Source organism: Anas platyrhynchos, chromosome 1 (genome assembly GCF_047663525.1).
Source record: "Anas platyrhynchos isolate ZD024472 breed Pekin duck chromosome 1, IASCAAS_PekinDuck_T2T, whole genome shotgun sequence".
NCBI lineage: Eukaryota > Metazoa > Chordata > Aves > Anseriformes > Anatidae > Anas > Anas platyrhynchos.
Genome location: NC_092587.1, coordinates 153908809 through 153927716, shown reverse-complemented (window position 1 = coordinate 153927716; position 18908 = coordinate 153908809). Strand labels below are relative to the sequence as shown.

The 18908-nt window shown below is 39.7% G+C and overlaps 1 protein-coding gene across 1 annotated transcript in view; it reads right to left on the bottom strand.

Moving 5' to 3' along the window:
• ABCC4 (ATP binding cassette subfamily C member 4 (PEL blood group)) overlaps nucleotides 1-18908 on the bottom strand; it is a 148121-nt gene that overhangs the window by 50225 nt on the left and 78988 nt on the right. The window contains exon 20 of the mRNA XM_027443227.3: nucleotides 17112-17191. Within this exon, the coding sequence (XP_027299028.2) occupies nucleotides 17112-17191 (80 nt within the window). The remainder of the gene's footprint in view (nucleotides 1-17111; nucleotides 17192-18908) is intronic.

The window sequence follows — 18908 nt, the reverse complement described above, 5'->3', positions numbered from 1 at the left end:
ACACACAAATCATCTTTGATGAACCCAAGCTATCTGGTGAATGAATCTGAGATTGTTGTTAATCGAGGTAAAAAGAAAGACAGTTGAAAGACTGACTTTCAGTTAAAAGACTGACTTTCAACACAGACTTGTAAGTCTATAATAGAAACAACTGTGCCTCATATAAGAAGAAAACATGGTATCAGAGAAAGTGAATTTTCTCTTTCCAAAGGACTGTATTGTGAAATGTTACAAATACGAAGAAAACATCAAACATTGCAATGAAAAGCTTCACAAGAGGCTAGTTCTACCAGGTTTGCTGAGGAGTACAAGTTAAATGGCTGGGCTGGGCTGGGCCTGAACTTACTCTTAGAAAACCAGATATAAGGTGGAATGAAACTTTGTTGTTTAGGACAGTGGATCCCAGCTCATATTTTTGACTTAAATTTTATGTTAAATATGTAGACCACTGCAGACCATTTTACATCCTTCAAATCAAACTTCCAGTTTGAATATATTGTGAAAAAAAACAGTATCTGCACACAAATTCCTTTCAGGACACCAGCTCGGGGATTCCTGGCATACTGAAATTGGGGTGTGCTTGTTTGCTCCTGGAAAAGGGGAAAAAAAACATCTAAGCACACAAAACAGAAACCCACCCTGTACAAAAAACAGACCACAGAAATTCCAGTTCAATGCTGAATTCCTCTATTATATTCATTAACAAATTTCTTAGAGCTGGCAGTATTTTCCAAAATGTCTCTTCTTTAATGACTGCATAGAAGCCACCTTCATCACCACATATGATGCCTAAGTGGATTTCAGCAGAATTTTCTCTCTGCTTGATTTCTGGATGCCAAAAAATGCACTAGTGACCATTGTATCTCGAGAACGTGTGTCTTGCAGGCTTCTGTCCCATTATCGATGCATCAGGTTGGCAAAGTTAAGCAGTGAAAGCGCTCAGACTGGATAGCAACGAGCTGCCTGGATTTTCAAACACTTTGGGTGGAACTGCATATCAGGCAGTGTGCTTCCTGTTATGCTCCTGGTTGCCTCCCCACACCCTGTACAACCAAAGCTGAGCACAACCTTTTCCCCTCCATCTGTGCTTTCTCGAGGTTTCTCCTACTTCACCCAAATTTCACCTGACCAAAGAGCAAACCCACACACTTTGTGCGTTACAACTGCATGAGTCAGCACAACTCAGGTCTTAGGCTCTAGGCAAGATCTTTGCTCACGATAGAAGATTTATCAGCCGAACAGCCTCGCATGTCACAGATCCTCAAAGCACATTATAGGGTCCCATAAATCCATTAAGGAAAATAGCTACAGGGTAGGCGTGGGGCAGGAGCTCTGAAGGAAGCCGTATTGTACCACTCCACTGCTCCTCAGTGGGTGAAGTTATCGATGGCATCACGTTGTTCGACCTTCGAGATACACAGAGCAGATTGCAAACGTTTTACCTGGATTTCATCACGGAGAGGTAAGGCGGCAGTGAGAGTGCCCGGGATTTCACTCGGATCAATTACGCCAGTGGTTATGTCAGCACAAGGCGAAACAAAGCACCCTGACTCCTCGGCAGCGCTGCTGCCAGCCCTTCCCTGCACCTTCTGCCTCTCCAGAACCCCACGAGCTGTTTTGGTTTTGTTGTGAAGAAGGGCTAAGGAGGGAAATGCAGATTCCTGACCTCCTTCAAATCTTCTACTGTCTAGACCACTGCTTCCCCCAGCATTACTCCTTGTCTCTGCCAAGCCTTTCGGCCATCCACATTACCTAATTTCTGAAGGCTCCCTTACCTCCATCCTCAACAGAGATCCAAGACAGTTCCTTCCCTCTGACAACTCACTCCCAAACCTGGTTTATTCGTCTCCTGCCTTCCCCTTCTCCCTCAGTAAGCTCTGTTGTACTGCGAGCCAGCCGTCTGCTTCCCAGGCAGGCGTGAAAAGCAGTCTCTGTTCTGCCTCCTCACACAACAAGCCACAAACAAGAAGTGAAACATCGAGGAAAGCTGCTTCAAGGAAAAGAATTACGAGGAAAATAAAACGTTTCTTAAAAAAAAAAAAGGCGCTAAACTGAAGTTTTAGTGATAATAATCTACAATATGTTGCGAAGAGCCAGTAGAGGTGGGAGTAGGACTATTAGGATCCAGCTCATGTAAACAAAGCCTTGCTAGGACGAAAACACAGGGAAGGAAAAGATGGTTAGGATGACTAAAATAAAAATCTGACACCGCCTTTGGAAGGAATTTTAGATGAGCCTGCACCACCTTATCATTATAAAAATTTATGATAGGGTGGATCAGTCATGTGTGTTGTTTTTTGGAAAACCAAACTTGCATATAAATTAACTCTTAATGAAGTCGTCTGAAAGCCAGACACAACTATTTGCAGGCTGTAATCACGCAGCTACCGTGTGAGGTAAGGCAAAGGTTCCAGTTCCTGCGTTTCACAACAGACACCCAACCTCTTCGGCCACGCTTCCAGCAGGATCGCCGGGTCCTAGCAGAAGGACCCCAAAAAATCAGCAGGCTGACAATGATAACACGAGCAGTCGGACCACTCTCTTCTCTGGAGACAAGCAGTGAACAAGCAGTCTGCACAGCCAGAAACGCTCAGGACTGCGTGTCTACACCTTGTTGAGCAAAAGCAGCTTAGGGTTGGGAATCAAAAGGCTAAGCACAATAGGAAATTTCCCTGCATCCAAGAAATATGGCTTATAAAACCAGCATCTTTTATCACGCTTCTTAATTTCAGCATTTCAAAATCTTTTTTAATGGAAAAAAAAAAAAGGAAAATCTAATTAATTTGCTTCCAAACATGTCCACATCCAAATTTGCTTCAGTTTCCCTGAGAAAGAAGAACGTCACACTCATGGACCAGTCCTTAGACCACATACTTTATCCTGAGAATACAGAAAAGCCCATGCTGTTTCTGTTGGGGTCATCGCCTTGAGGCTTTCCTCACGCTTTGGTCAGCCACACCGTTCACTGTAGCTTATTTTTCCACAAGAAACCTCCTGTCTTACCACGGTCCTCCAGCAGAGCAAGCGTAGCCTCCTGTAAGCCTCTGGGGAAGTGAATGCTCTGATCAGCACATTCATGTTTGCAACACGTGCCTTCCCTTCAGCTTCTGGTGATCTACAGATCTGTAACTCTTACAGACACTGTCAGTGAGATTCTGGAGTTTCTGTCGCAAAAGGGTTTTGCTGTAGGAAGAACAAGGTATTTCTATACCCCAACCACTCAACAGAAGAAGCATTTAACGCCAGGTTACGCAAAGAACCGTAAAAATCTGGAAGAACACAAGATTTGCAAATCGCAAGCTATCAGCCTTCCCCTTTGTTGCATAAACCACACCATTCAGCTAATGGCAGAAATCTTACGAGAAATTGTAAATCATTTGGAGCAATCCATTAAAGTCAACAGACTGAAACGCAGAGGTGAAATTTGGAGAGTTCAAGATGTCTCAGAAGAATGTCCACCCTCCATCCACAGATCACTGCCACTCCACATCAGTGATACCCCAAGCTCGATATATCGTGCTTGACTTTGAAATACACAAGTGGAGCCCAAGAGGTGGGGTTTGAGACTCAGAAACCTGAATGGAGGGGTCCACACGTGAGCTTCAGAGCTAAAAGTTTATGAAGTGGTAAGAGTGAAACATGAAGTGGACACCTAGCGACCCAACAATGGGCTCTAGAGAAATACTGAACTAACTGCAGCCCAAGCACCTACAGCCCAAAATGTAGACACTTAATTTTGATGACAGAACATGCTGTCAATTCCCACCCAACAACCGCAGCGACCCAGCACTGGTTTTTATCAATATTTAAGTGGAAGTCAAAACACGCCTCCCCCCAGCTCCTCTTCCCTGGACCCCAAAATGCGCTTCCAAAGATTCATCAGCCCATGGACACTGCCAGGAAGCCACACTAATTTAATAACAGCAACTGTTCATGATCAGGATTTCGAGTTAGCAGCCTTAACTGCATGAAGGTAGGGCACTCGCAGCCAGGCTCTGCTGTCTGAAACAAAGCCAGGTCAAGAAACTACAAAACCCCACTCTGTCCGTACACGCTTGGCATCCCCTTCCTCCTCCCCTTCCCCTGGCTAAAATTATTTCCTCATTGGCTCTGCCAAATAACTGCACGCACAATCAATCCCTGATCCACTTCTGACATTTTCCTTTTTCCTTGAACACTTTTTTTTTGTTTGTTTTAGTTTGTTTTGGGATGTGTTTTTTCAAACCAGACTATTTGGAACGACTGTCATGCAGCTCTGTTACAGCTCGACTCTATGCGTGGTTGGCTGTGCTGGCACACCAGAGGGGCGAGGAGACATCGTAATGAGCAGATCAGAGCTCGGCCCAGCTGCATCCAGCGCAGCATATCCAACCACACTGTAGATTTGTACATTTTTTTTTTCCTTCGTTATTGCTCAAACAGAAAACATCCACACAGAAACCCATCACCTCTACAATAATCCTCGGACATAAGCAGCCCTACTTCGTTTTGCTCAGATAAAGTGACCGATTGTGTAGCCTTGTCTTGTCTTTAAACTATCTTTTGAATAAAATCTACGTTTTTTCTTTCCAAACTGACTAAAAAAAGTAGTAATATGGTTGTTTACATTATTGCTTGCATCAAACCATCAGCAAGAGATTTGTCTAGAAAAAGCAAGACTTATGAGTAGAGGAGGAAAAATGCTGCGTGTAACTCCAACATCTGAAAGCCATCACAGACACGGGCCAGTGACATGAATCCTCGACAGGAATGACAGCCCTCAGTCAGCGTTACTTTAACCTTAGGAAAATGCACATCCACAAGAAGATTTGGGAATAGAAAGACAAGACAAGACAACCAAAGCACTGGAAGTGGGGAAAAAGGCACAGCTTGGAAAGAAATTAACATTTTAATTTCAGATAAAGTGATTGAAAGAAAAAAAAAAAAGCAGCTCCACAAGCTTCAAAACCAGCAAGCTCACGTTATCTTGTACATGATGCTCTCTCCTCCTCAGGACCTTGCTGTCAGTAAGAACAAACCCAAGAGGTTATGTGGCTAAATCCATGCCACTGCAAATGGCCTGAACACGTCTGTCAGATTCACCATGGAAATGTGTTTGAAACGAGCGCTCACGTCCCTCATGCTAGTACCTTCCATTTATTCTTGTCTCTGTGAACTGGCCTTTCTGGATCGTTGTTTTTCCAAGTGAACAAACATACACTCAGCTCCTCAGGGTAGATGTTTTTTTGTGCCACCAATATGCTTATTCATTTGACTTGGCATGCGTTTAAGTGAGAAGCCTTAATATTTGTTTGAGATCATGTTGAACTGTGTCCAAGCGTTCTTTAACAAGTTCAACAAGTGACCTTATAGCAAAAAAGGTCTTTTCTTTAATACACTGGCACTGCCACCATCCTGTTGTATTTAAACAGCATCCTGTCATCACTAATCTTTCACCCCATAATAAATGTTAAAATAAGCTTTCTGGCACCTTGTGCTGAGATCTCATGCAGGTCTCAGCCCCAGCTCTCCAAATCCATACATTGTCTGAGTCTTCCAAGTACCGATGCTTTAGAAAACACATGCACAATCAAGCTCTGGACTTGGTGACACTCAAAATACCCATGCTTTAACACTTCACATGAAATTCCTACATCATATAGAGGTTATTTTCCTTTTAACAATAAATTATCTTCACCCGTGTGTGAAGTTCGTTGTCAGGGTCCTTTGGCCATGGCAATAACTTAGTTCCAGCTAATAGAGATTCTCCATGAAAACACAGGCTTTTAGCAGAGCCAAAGCCACAGCCCCTATTTACAAATCTCAGATGTTCCTGTTCATCGTCTCCAATACTGACCTGTTCAGGAAAAAGGACAGAGCTTGCAGATGTCTGTGCACAACCTATTTCTCTATTTATGAGCGCTAAAAAGTCCCCATGAGGACCTCTAAGTTGATTTTCTCAAATGCTTTGCTACCATTGCATTTTGTGCCCGCTAAGCATTTCAGCACAAAGTCTTCTCTGTGATTTGGGCAAGCAAGGCACAGCTTTGCCGAGAGGATCTACAGGAGAGAGATCCTCTTCTTGAAGTTAATGGGGAGTTAGTCATAGCGTTACTTGGATTTCCCTACAGAAATTATTTCTCTCCCCATACTAACAAAAAGTTAATACATTTTGCTGTTCAGCAACACTAGGTTTGTTTTTTTCTTCCTTCAACGTCCACACTTCCTTGGCTATACTTACACCGTTCCTCTTCCAAAGGAAAAAAAAATCCTCAGGCACAAAAATGACTCCCATAAACGACAGTGCCCTTTGTACCATGACAAATATATCCTCCTGTGAAACAGCTCAGATGCCAAGCACAACTTCACATGGTCGTTTGAGGAAACAGCAGTAACCAGAAGAGCGTACAACACGCGTACACACACGCTTTGTTTTCTCAACAGCTCGTGCCACAACCTGCCCGAAACGATACAGAAAAATGCCTGGCACCAGCCAACCCTCCCAGAGCTTCTCTTCTTCTCAGGTAGCGGAAAACATCCCTTGCCACCCTATCAGCCTAGGGATTTTGTGATCTATACGTGAACAAGGAGTCTCACACAGCCCATGCTCCCCCAGTAACACCAGCACGCGTGGTCACTTCGTTGGCTGCTCCAGTTGCTCTAAGGTTCCCAGTGAGCTTTTATAACTCCTCGGCTGGTCCCTGCTGCCAAATGGGTGGCATTTTTAAAGGAAATTAAGAAATTAAGAAACTACTACACATGGTGCATTTCCTATTCCATTCTTACTCATATGTTCAGTACTTTATCAGCAAAGACTGATCGACCAATATTTGTCCTTGGCCTTAATCTCTTAATCTACTTTCAAGTCTTCTAAAAGGGGGTTTTCCTTCAGTGGTGTATATAAAAATATAAAAAATATATAAATATATAAATAAATAAATATATATATATATATATATATATATTAGAGAGAATAAAATCAAAATTCAATAACTACTTCACCGCTTTCAGGATAACAGATTATAGAAAGCAGAGCTCACAGCCATACAAAATGCTGCAAAGAAGCAGATACAAAAAGGCCAATTTGACACCTCCAGTACAACATACTGGATGCTGGGGTACTAAAGAGGGAAGGGACCACAGAAAGCAGTCAGGCTCCCAGAGCTCTCCCCAAGCAGCATCTCCTGTTGCCACCGCTGGGGAATGAACACTGATCAAGATAGGCTATCACCTTTACTTACTGTCCTTATGTGATAGTCCATTCACTTACTTGCTAAAATATTACTCACCACTCCTGCAAGGGATTCCTCTGAGCCAATGATGACATTAGTGCAACCTGTTTGTCTCTACTGTGCATATTTTTCCCCAGTTCTTCCAAACGTCTGGCAAATTTCTGCTTACCATAAATGCAGCTGCTCCGTATGTTGCAGGTTTGCAACTCCAGCTTGAAGCTGTATGGACTTTTCCGCCCCAGGCCTCTTGTCCTTGATGCCAGAGCAGCCCCGCGCCCTCCCTAACAATACCTCATTTTCAACTTTGTGGCCTTTTCTGCTCAGCCAAGTCTAGTTGTTTGGCCAGAAGTGAGTTCACTTCAGTCTCAGCCATTTTAAAAGCTTTCTGTTACATCTGAAGTGTGGGCTCTGCTGTTAGAAAGGATGCCACTTCTTCAGTAACGCAGTCCTTCAGCCTGACATCAGTTACAAGCTTTTAAGCATTTTACTGTTTGTTCTTGCTTTTTAAAATATACTGCCTCCTGTTCTTCGCTGGTTACTCCCCTTCCTAGCAGAGATGCAAAAAAATGCTTTTTAGCCCATTTTTGCCCCCCCTCCCCAATTTCCCTGAGCTCTGCAGCTCCACTAGTGCTATAAAACACAACTTTCCTATTCAGAATAAACTCTTGATTCATAATTCTGAAGAATTATATACTGTTTTGCAGTCCCTTGGTGCTAGGATGCCCAACAGTGGCCTGACACATCCAGCACCCACACTGTAACTCACCTGCACACCACCACATGCTTCATCCAGTTCAGCCATTCTCTACGGCTGCAAGTAAAAAGACCTCTTACGAGTTTATTTATGGCAAACCATCCACACATACATACCAGAACGAAAAGCTGATTCCAGGTCTGACCCTCAAATTAAGACTTCTATCAGTAAGATAACTGATTTTTTTCCCCCCTCATGTTATGCTGAACTGAAGAATGGACAACTCGATCCGATGCCAAAGCCAGCACATTCTCAGTTTTGGAAGGGAAGATCTAAACCCTTTCTTTTAGCATGAAAGGAGCGACTTTTACAATAACAGCTCTGCTTGTTTAAACATTAGACTGATTTCAAAACCCAGTGTGAAAAAAAAAAGGAGAAAAAGAAAAGAAAATGGGACATGACTGGAAGAAAATGCACTCAGCACCCTATTCTTCAGCTGTTTGGGAACAGCCATCAGCCACCCCTTGAAAGAGCTTATCCCCACACACAGAATTTTATGATTTCAAGACTGCAATCCAAATTAATCAAAAATTGTAAGTGATACAAAGCTTGTAATGTAAACATAAGACAAAGAGCTGTAAGCTTCCCAAGGACATTTGACATTCAGTTCCCCAGTGAACTCTCCTCTTCTGCTGTATGAAACTGCCCACTCTGCAGCCGCTGTCTTTTGAAGAAGGAACTCATCGGGAATTTTTACATCAGATGTAGAGCTCCCCAGCCAGCCACAGTATCAGCATCAGATCTCATGAAAAACACGAAAACAGTTCCTACATCCTGCATGCCATGTACACATAACCCTGGCAGCATGTTTTTATGAGATGCAGCCTTTTTTGCTGAAGATAATTCTTTGTCCCACATGTTTGTTTTGGGCATCACTACGCATCCTGATTTAACACACGCACCAGTTATATGGCTTAGTAATTCCAATTACCTCGAAGTTTCCCCTTGCCTCTTGAATCAAAAGTAAAATCTCCGGTCCTTTTGCCAAACAGTGAAATCCTACTTTGTTTGTAAGCACACGCATCCTATCTGTAGCATATCAGTAGTTTAAGGCAATCTAGAAGATTTGTACTTATCACCATTTGGAACAGGATTGTTACACTCTATGACTGACAGCAGAATTAAAAGATTTCGAGCTACTGTGAAGTGTTGGGAATGTTAATGATCTTCTAAAGTCTTTAAAAATAACAATCAGTTTGAGCTAAGGACGTGAAAGGGTACAATAATGCTTAAAAAGTCAGGTAAACATATATAAATAATAATAAAAATCCCCTCTCGGACACCAAAAGGAAAAGTTGAACCAAAAATATAAAGTTTGCTTATATCAGAGCACTCCTTCACTGCCTTTCATAGTAGGAAAAACAACCAAAATACCTTCCAACATATACAAAGAGCCTCAGCCAGACTGAATCTCTCTCTGAAATTCTTACAAATTCCACCTTAACCAAAAGGGGAGAAAATTCCAGATTACACAGAGCTGGGGCACATTAGTGGACTTCCATAGGACTCTACGGCTTTCTAGGAGCTGAAAGTGTAACTGAGAGCAACCCTATAAAGAACAAAGAGAAGTCAAATGGAGAAGAGCTGATTTAAACCTGATCAACATTTTGTATATATTAATTTCAGTCAGACATACCAAAATACTGTAAGAAAACAGACATTTCTGACTTTCTATCACTAAACCACAACCTACAGAAAATTTTAGGTATATTAAGAGGAAGACTGCATCTTACAGGACTTGTGTGCTCTAGACAAAGAATACAGATTTCCACTAAGCAAAAGCTGGCTTTATTTTTCTGAAAAGTCCTATATTGAGAATGTCACTATTCCACATGTCATTGAAAAAAAAGAAAGCAATAGCCCAGTAACAGAAGTAATATCTGTATCTGCCATTCAAATTAAGTATAAAAAATAAAAATAAAAGAGAGAAGATGAACAAGAAAAAGAGAATAGCAGTAAAGGACACACAAGGAAGCAAGATGACAAACGTAGTGAAATCACATTTTTCACTATTTTATCCTCTTATGTTAAATATGGGGTTACAACTTCCAATTTTATTAGTACAGCCAACACTACATAAATATAAACCCTAAAATACTTAAAAAGTTACATTATGTTCCCACAGTGATTTGTTTTGTTACTGCAGTGATATCTGTTGGCTTGATATTAATATGTGGAAAATGAGATACAATCGATTTTTATATAAAAAAAATTCTATGCACCCATGTAAACAGGAAAAAAATGGGGTGAGGAAAAGGATCTTTAGCCCTCCTCAGAAAAATTGAGGTCCATGTAAACAGGAATTTATCTCTCAGCAGTGACTCCAGACTTTATGTGCCTTATCTGATCCACATATGAACAATGTGAGGACGTAGGCAGCTCACATGATGCAAGACATCCTTAAATTCAAAGGTAGATGATGACAGGTCCAGGGTAAAGACCAGCCATAGCTTTGGCATAGATTATCTCCACTGCTGGTCGCCATCAAGAAGACTAATTGGCTACTGGGATTTAACAATCGAGGCATTCAATGACAGAGGAGCAAAAGGTCAGTGAAGAACTGCATTATTTAGACAAGTGTCTATGCTAAACTCACGGCTCCTGCAGGTTGGTCCTGGAGGCACAAGTGCAACCCAAGCCTCTCCCACCCCTCTTTTTGAGGAGGGGGGAGAGATAGACGAAGACAGGGTGGGCAGGATAGACAGGGTTTTTTTTTTGTTTGTTTCTAAAATAATCCTTTATGAATTCAATAGATAAAAAAGGCAAAATTGAAAGTACATACAAGTATCAAGTGACTATACTAGAAATTATTATTTTTACAAGGATCATTTCAATCTTCTCTCAAATTAGAGTTCAAAAGCAACCAATAATAAAAAAAAAAGCCCTATTTTTCTTTCAGTTTTAATTGGCTTTTCATTATGTACTAGCAGATGCTGTAATGTGCATCCTGGGAACGTACAGCTAGAATTTTAGTTCAACAGGGAAAGTTCAGTGAGATTTCAGTAGTCAGGTGGCAGCAAGCAACTGTTTTTTTTTTTTTTTTAATAAACTGTATTTATTATTTAAACCTCAGCACAACTGTGGAGTCTTGGGATATAACCATCATACACAACTATCAGGACTCACCAGAAGGGTAACCAAATTGCGTCTCCAAGATATGGGTTTGCATACCAGGCTATAAAGAACTTGCTGACATTTAACGCAGATCTCACCACTGGTTGTGTTATCACGACGTATTTTATGATTATATTTCACATACAAACACACACGAAGAACTATAACAAACACAAGCAGCTCTTGAAACCATCTTGCACATACGTACGTATGTACAAACTTCACTAAACTGAAAAAAAAACAACAACAAAAAAAATCCCTACCCCTCACAGGAATCACAAAATAACAAAGTCATTGTTAAAGTAAAAGATACTGGAATTCCTTCTACACACTTTCCCTGACATCTTCACACAATAAAATGCAGGGGTCAGCGGTACTGAAACAAGCAACGGCAGTTCCACCCTTTTGCACATACGAAACCAAGTGACCCAAGCTATTATTCCAGTCTGAGGCACTTTTTGTTCCTAATATCCAGATGCAGCAGCTTTCTTTCTTTTTTTTTTTTTTTCTTCCTCCTCCTTTTATTTTATTTTATTTTAAAAAGAAATGACTGTGGACACCTCCTTCACATTTTCCTTTTCTTCAGCATTTTCACTTCATAAAGCTGCAGTCAATGTGTTTTGTGTGTGGTGAGAAGGGAATGGCACATTCAGTGGTGGTCTCAGCCACAGCCTACATTGGTGGCTCAAGTAGTCTCAGGATTAGGTCTTTGTGTGTGATGAAAGGATATGAAAAGTCAGTTATTTAAACGCAGTCAAGCTGTTGATTTTGGGGAGGAAAAAGGTTTTGCAATTCAGTTTTCCTCAATAAATCACTGCCCTTTTCCAAGGGCAGCTGCAGATAGTTCACATGTTCACAGTGTTCTCCAGAAACAAAACAAATCATGATTTTCCCCCCCTCAGTCCAACACAGGGGAAGAAATCAAAGTGAAGGGGCCATTGCATGGAGTTACTGAAATTCACTAGAAACTAAAGCAGAAAATCAACTCTCTTAAAAGGTAATGAGATCAATGAAGAATTAAAAGGACAAGAAGGTATGGGGAAAAAAGCCACCCTTTAAAACTTATAATATAATTAACAGAAAAGAAGAATACACTCCAGCACTGGAATACACTTCAGCATCCTATATATATCCTGTCAGTTTATAGATACAATTTCCAACTAACAGCACATCACTCTGCGTGCTCATCCTCCATCACCCTGAGACCCCATTTCAAAGACGTTAAGCCTCTACAAATCTACCTCAAATCAAAGTGGGAGGCAGGTACTGAAAACAAGCCCGTGATGAGCCCTCACATATGTAGCACCCACGTTACCAGCCACTTAGGAATATCCGGGCTAATGTGCATAAAACACTACTGAATGGATTGGATTCCTCATTCCTAATACTTTCTCATGAAATTCTTTTATTCTGTTCCTTGATGGATATTCTCTCAAGCTAGCAGAGTGTGTTTTATCAGTGCTGTTCCGAGCTATGCATTTTAACCGTGATGTTTCAAACTACAAGCCCCACACCTATCGGTGAAGTCTGCATCAAAAGGGCTGAAGGCAGAAGGAGGAACAACAGCTGGTTAAAACACTCGGGACATCAGCTGGTGTTTTCAGAGGAGCCTAAGAAAATTAAGTAACAATTTCCCAGTCATCTCAAATGGCACCTGACTTCCTTAGGGCCCTTTGAACTTATTTATAGGATGCTCAAGTTCCTATCAACCAAATAAACCATTTCTGTCATTACTTATATTTGGGTAGCACTTTGAAGCTGTTGTTAGGCCTGCCCTCTGATTAAGCTAGTAAAAATATAAATATAGCATACAGATCTAAATGAAATAGTTGTTTAAATCCTCTAAGAAGGTTTTAAAGCACTGTAATGGCATTTATACAAGTAGACTCATACCTGAAGAGATTTAAGATATGTCAAAAAGGTAACTTGGAATAGGAAAAAGGAGAAGTGAGCCTAAGGAGGTTAACAGCACTAAAGCAAGGGATTAAAAATATGCAAGCTCACCAGCAAAAATACACCACAGCAACCTTCAAAACCTTAATTAAAATCTGATTTTGCAAACATATTTAGTGTTGTATTTAGTAAAACAGTAAGCATTGTAGAGAACACAACATTGCCTTTTATTTTTCACACAGAAGAGCTTCTAGAAGATAAGACAGGCTCATTTAGACCATTTGCAGGACTGAGGACTGTTTCTTTTTTAATTTAATGAGCTCTGAACTGGGCTGTAAATTTACAATTTAAGATATCTCAGCTGAAGTGTGTAACTTACGTTTGGTTTCTTTTCAGTTTCTTTTTCAGCTGCTACCCACTGAGCTCTGTTCAACAGCCACATAGTTAAATACAGCCATAAACACGTTCTCATAAAAGAGACTTCTTTTTGACTTATAAATCTTACAGATGCAGTAATTTCTACAAATAGATAGTCAACTGCACTAACATGACATTTCTCATAAGCTGTTAAATTCCTAAGTTAAGATGAAAAAGTGACTGCCTCCTCCTAGCAAGATCACTTTCTCTCAGTCTCTCCAAAGACAGGTATGCTATATTTAGTGAACTTAAAACATAAGGAAGAAAGGATAGAAGGAAACTCCAGACAGAGTGAGAGTTGCTCGTTTGGGAGCTATCGCAGAGCAGCAGTTCCACAAAGTCCAACCAGATTTTCAGAAAAATACACAAGACCTATGATGCATTTTTGAGCTTTCCACCAACCTTCTAGCTTTGGTTTAATGGCTAAGCGTACAGTAACCATCCACTGTCTTGAACATAACTGATTGTTTCTTCTTCGTTGGTCCTTTGGAAAATGTAAAAATTTGATTCTTTTACTTTAAGGAATTAATTTTCATCCAGTATAGCTGTCTACAGTAATCATGCTCATTATGACTGTAGTGCAGTGTATAAATCTTATTAGGGACTCAGAAAGAACATTATCAATTTTTAGCATTGCCTTAAAATCTGTGCTCAATGTAATTATGAAATTCTCCAAACTAATAGATTTTAATTATTAATTTATAGGTACTAAAATGGGCTCACAGTGTAGTTTTCGAGTGCCCAATCACACCGTGTTTATTTGTGCAGAAATGATGCACACACACACTCGCTAATATAGTAAAAGGCTGGAATGCTTCACAATGGTCTCAGCAATAACTCAGAAAAAGGAGCACTTCTTCAATGCAAATCCGCTCAAGAAAAGCTTCTACACACAAAGTAAGATGAACCAGTTACTGCATTGTTTATGAAGTTTCACTTGATTCCTCCTGACAACCATTTAAACAATGAATGTTGGGAAATGTCTCTCAGAGAATCAACAACAATGGCTGGGATCAGAGCTTTTATATTTAGCTAATACTGTTTTTAGAAAGGAGAAAATATTTCTTCCTGAAGGGATTATAGGAGGTCTTATAGAAGACACCTGCAAACAAAACAACCAACAAAAGATCTCTATCATAATTGATAACAGTTATCCTTTGTAGAGATCTGTGCTTCTTCAGAAATAAATGTTACATCTTTGCTATCGAATTTCAAAAGGCATCAACTAATCAACAAGCCGGCTGATCAAGAATTAGAAGTTTTCAAAAACCTGCCAAAAAGGAAGTGTTTTTGTCTTATGGATAGCAGCCTATTATTAAACAGCAGCGAGTTCCTAAGTATTCTCCCTGATGCCAAAGGGTACAGAGCACTATTGTAGCATACTGGACACGTATCTTCTTCTAAAAAAGAAAACTTATCACTTAAAACACAAGATTTTGTATTTTAACAAAATATTTCAATTTTTTTTTTACATAATTTTTGACAATTTTTTAAATAGTGTAGTTAAAAGAAATGCATGAAGTAATCAGCATGAGGGGAAATGCAGTTTACAGTACGAGCTTGAAAGAAGAAAACAATCGCATTCACAGTAACAGCCTTCACTCTTCTATCCCAGATCAGTAAAGTTTTGGCAATCATATACTGCCTGGACTATGTGTTCACTGGTCAAATTGCTAGGTTTTCCAATTCAGTCGTAGATGTGGTCCTCTGCTCGTGTACCACTCACACAGGTTACGTCCTTCCCCAGCTTGCTCCTGGAGCAAAGCAGCTGGTCCTCTCAGAAAACAACAACAAAAACCACTGTGTGGTTCTCAAGACAATTTGCTTCAGGGTCTGCTCCCAAAAGGAAGTATGGACAAGACCACACCAATTTTGTCTCCCTCTGCTTACACAGAGTTCTCTAACATTTTCCCAGCAAATTTTGCATCCTCAGACAACCCCGCATGCCTTTAAACCACATGACAGGGCATGCAAAACACCCACTCAGTTTCTTGCAATAAAAACACCATGCAAGTGGGCTGCAACACAACTCTCGTGTTATTACATTATTATAAATGCACAGAACGAAGGAAAAAGGGTTAATCATTTTATTTCAAGATTTCAGGACCCAGAGGATGCTCTGGCCGAGAGTGGTATGTAGAATGTACATTATCCAGTCTTCTATAAAGATGACAAACTTGTGTAAACACAAACCCCTCTGCATTGCTTAGTCTAATAGAAAAGGACCTTTACGCAGAAGAAATGGTTTTGACTTTGTGGATATAACCCCTATGTAAAGAGAAGACGATAAGGATTGCACAACAGCCTGAACTTCCAGACAAATAGAAAGACATTTATGTATTGTCCAAAGAGAGCTGAAATAAAGTATTCTGTCTCATAAAGGATAGTTTCTAAGACTAAAGAAAATTTGGAATCTCTGTAAACAGTAAAAAATGAGTAGTATACTATAAAAAGATGTTTATATTTTACTTTCAGGAAATAATTTATCAGGGACTTAAAAATTGGAATTCCAAGTCTTAATATTTGCTATAAGCAACTCCCTAACTCACAAAAAAAAAAAGGGGGGGGGGAAACAGCAGGAAAAAACAAACAAACAAAAAAACCACCACCACCACCAAAAAAACACAGCACTTGCTTCAATTGGTAGGTAAAATACCTTCCTTTCTTCCCCCAAGTGGTATGTGGCACTTGTAAAGCTTTGAGAAACGTATACTTCAATTTTAAGAGCTTTACTAAACTAGGAAAAAGAGTTTACCTTAAGAAGTGTCTTTTTACTAACTCTTTGGAACCTTCTCCTCCCCCCTGTCTAGAGTTCAGCATTAGCAATGTCATTAAGCTGCTTTTAAGAAACCTAAAATGTCTTTGGTTTCAGTTTGAAAACATCAAAAACAAGGCTGAAATCCCGATTAAGTTATCTCTAACAGATGAAGTAAAGTTAGCATTAACACCTTAAGAAACATTTCTGACAAGAGCATTACAGGTCTGATCGAATGATCCACTGTCATTTCTTTCTCTAGCCTCTATGATTCTGTGTATTCTGTGATTCATGTTACTTTGATACATTATGATCTTTTCTTTTTTTTTTTTTTCCTTGCAGCTTTCTGCAGAATTTTATAAGGAGGATTAATAGTTACTGCAACAGTAAAACTACCTTGGTGTCATATATAATCCTTTATCCTTTCATCATCATTGAAATCTCAGTGCTTTGTCCATCTTTTTTGTCTGCAGCAACTTATTTCACTTGTTCCTATTAAGGCTATTATATTCACACTATTACTACTAATCTTTTCTTTGTAAATAGCCACACCTATTTTAATCCAAAATGGTGTGGTAAGCATTTGATTCTTTGTGGAAGTAGACACATAATTAGGTTAATCTGTGCTATCTTTTCATGTGAGTTGATTGTTTCTTTACTATGGACATATTTCTTATAACAGCAATAAGCTTGCCAGATTGCTTGGAGGCAAATCAGGAGCAATTTACCAAGCATGTAGCTACTATGAACTGAAATCTTGACATAATAGCAAGCTGTGTATAGCCACTCCTACCTGCCAGTTATTACTCATGTTAGCTTTTTACTGACACATTAAATTTCAACCGCACCTTTCTTTCACAAACAAGCACTTTCCTTAAACTAAACTACATCTGTGACAAATAGCTGATTTTCACCAAAGCTTACAGGAATCTAAATTCAGCATGCAGTTCAGAAGCAACTGAATTACCTGCACAAAGTCCAAAAACGTCAATGGAAGCAAGTCATCCAGATGGCCAATATCTTTTGAGAAACGGTTTAAGATTCTTCCTACAGAAATAGAGTTGGGGAAAAAAACAGGGGGAAAAAAAAGGTAAATACGATTCCTTGAAAGATCAAAATATCTTAAACACACCATGTTTTACCAGTTTAGTAACAGCTAAAAGGAAACAGCTGGAATCTAAAGATAAAAAGACACCTTTTGAAAATATTATGGAAGGAGATCTTTTACAACCAGTGCAATGTATTTGAAGAAGAATACTTTTTAACAAATACCTTTCACCCAAATACAAAATATTACCTGAAAGTTGATTTTATTTTTTTTCTAGCAGTTTAAGCTAATAGTTCAATATAATTTAACAGGCAAAACACAAAAGCTTTCTGTGTTCAATGTGTGCAGGTAAAGAGGTTTGCAGTACAGGCACTGTAATACGAGTTTCATCAGGTAACATCAGTCACAATCTGTTCCTGCCCTTGACTGAAACTCACTCATGCATGTATGTCTTAGATAGATCATAGTTGATCTGAATGATCCTTTTTAGTATTTCTGTTCTCATCCCTTCACCATTATGTGAATTCAAATCGCAGGCATTTCTGAAATAAAATTTGAGATAGATTTGTTTCCACGCAGCCTTATATTTATACTTATTCAAAACCTTGACAATACTGATCTTCATTAGAACTAATAAAACAATTTTTAATCTGCTCTCACTGAAGCATTTACACTCCTCTATTTTCCCAAGTTCTACTTGAGTGAAAAAAATCAGAGCAATAATTCTTTAATAATTAAAGTCACAACACTGCCACCCATAAGTGGATTAGTATCTTTCTCTATTGATGCCTCAACTCACCAGGAAAGAAACTAAGCTAAGGATGGGAATCTGTCCTTTTATAAGGTGTGCAATGCCCATACATGCACTTGCATTGCTTTTTTATCTGCATATATCTTGATTCAATTATTACTTCTAACTGGTACAAACACATTCACTTCACTGGCAACAAAAGACTTTTTTTTTTTCTTTTTTCAAAGGAGCTCATTAAACTGAAAGTAGTTTTTTTAAAGTTTCTATGCAGTACGTTGGAGACGTAATTCAGAGATAAGAGCCTACACTGAAGCTACTGAAGTAACTTCTGTGGCAACCGTCACTCTGTTTTTGTGTTCATAGATGTCTTGGAATTACAGATTTTGTTGCATAACACTGATTTTTTTTTTTAAAGGAGTTTTTGTTCCACACCAGCCAATATCCAACACAATCCTCTCCTCAGGCCTGGGACATGACTCCGAAGAAAGATGCTGGTGGCGAACAGTTTGTTCTGCTCTTCCCAAGGCAGTTCCTTCAGCAGGCAGCAGGAGGATTCACCCCATTTATAGCCATTGCACACAGAGAGGAAGGGTATACAGCAGCACGAGATTCAGCAAAAACTTTCATCAGTTTCTACTGATTTCATTTATGTTATGAAGGGATAGATATATTAGAAGGAAAACCAAGGAAATGTTTTTTTTTCAAGCGTCCTTTTCCTGTGACTCCCTTACTTGGAGATTGCCCATGGAAGAGTAGGCACACCCTGCACACATGCTTGAGCTAAGAATTCTTAACATCTCTAAATATCACATTCCAGGCTATTTTCCAAAGAAACTCGACTTCACTGGCAAAAAGATCTATCATCCAAAGAAGTGAAATGCTTCCTTCAGGAAGGGTTTCCCTTAGCGGCTTGTCTTGGAGGGCAGATGAGGGAAACAACGTGGCAGCGTAGTTGGGCTGAGGAT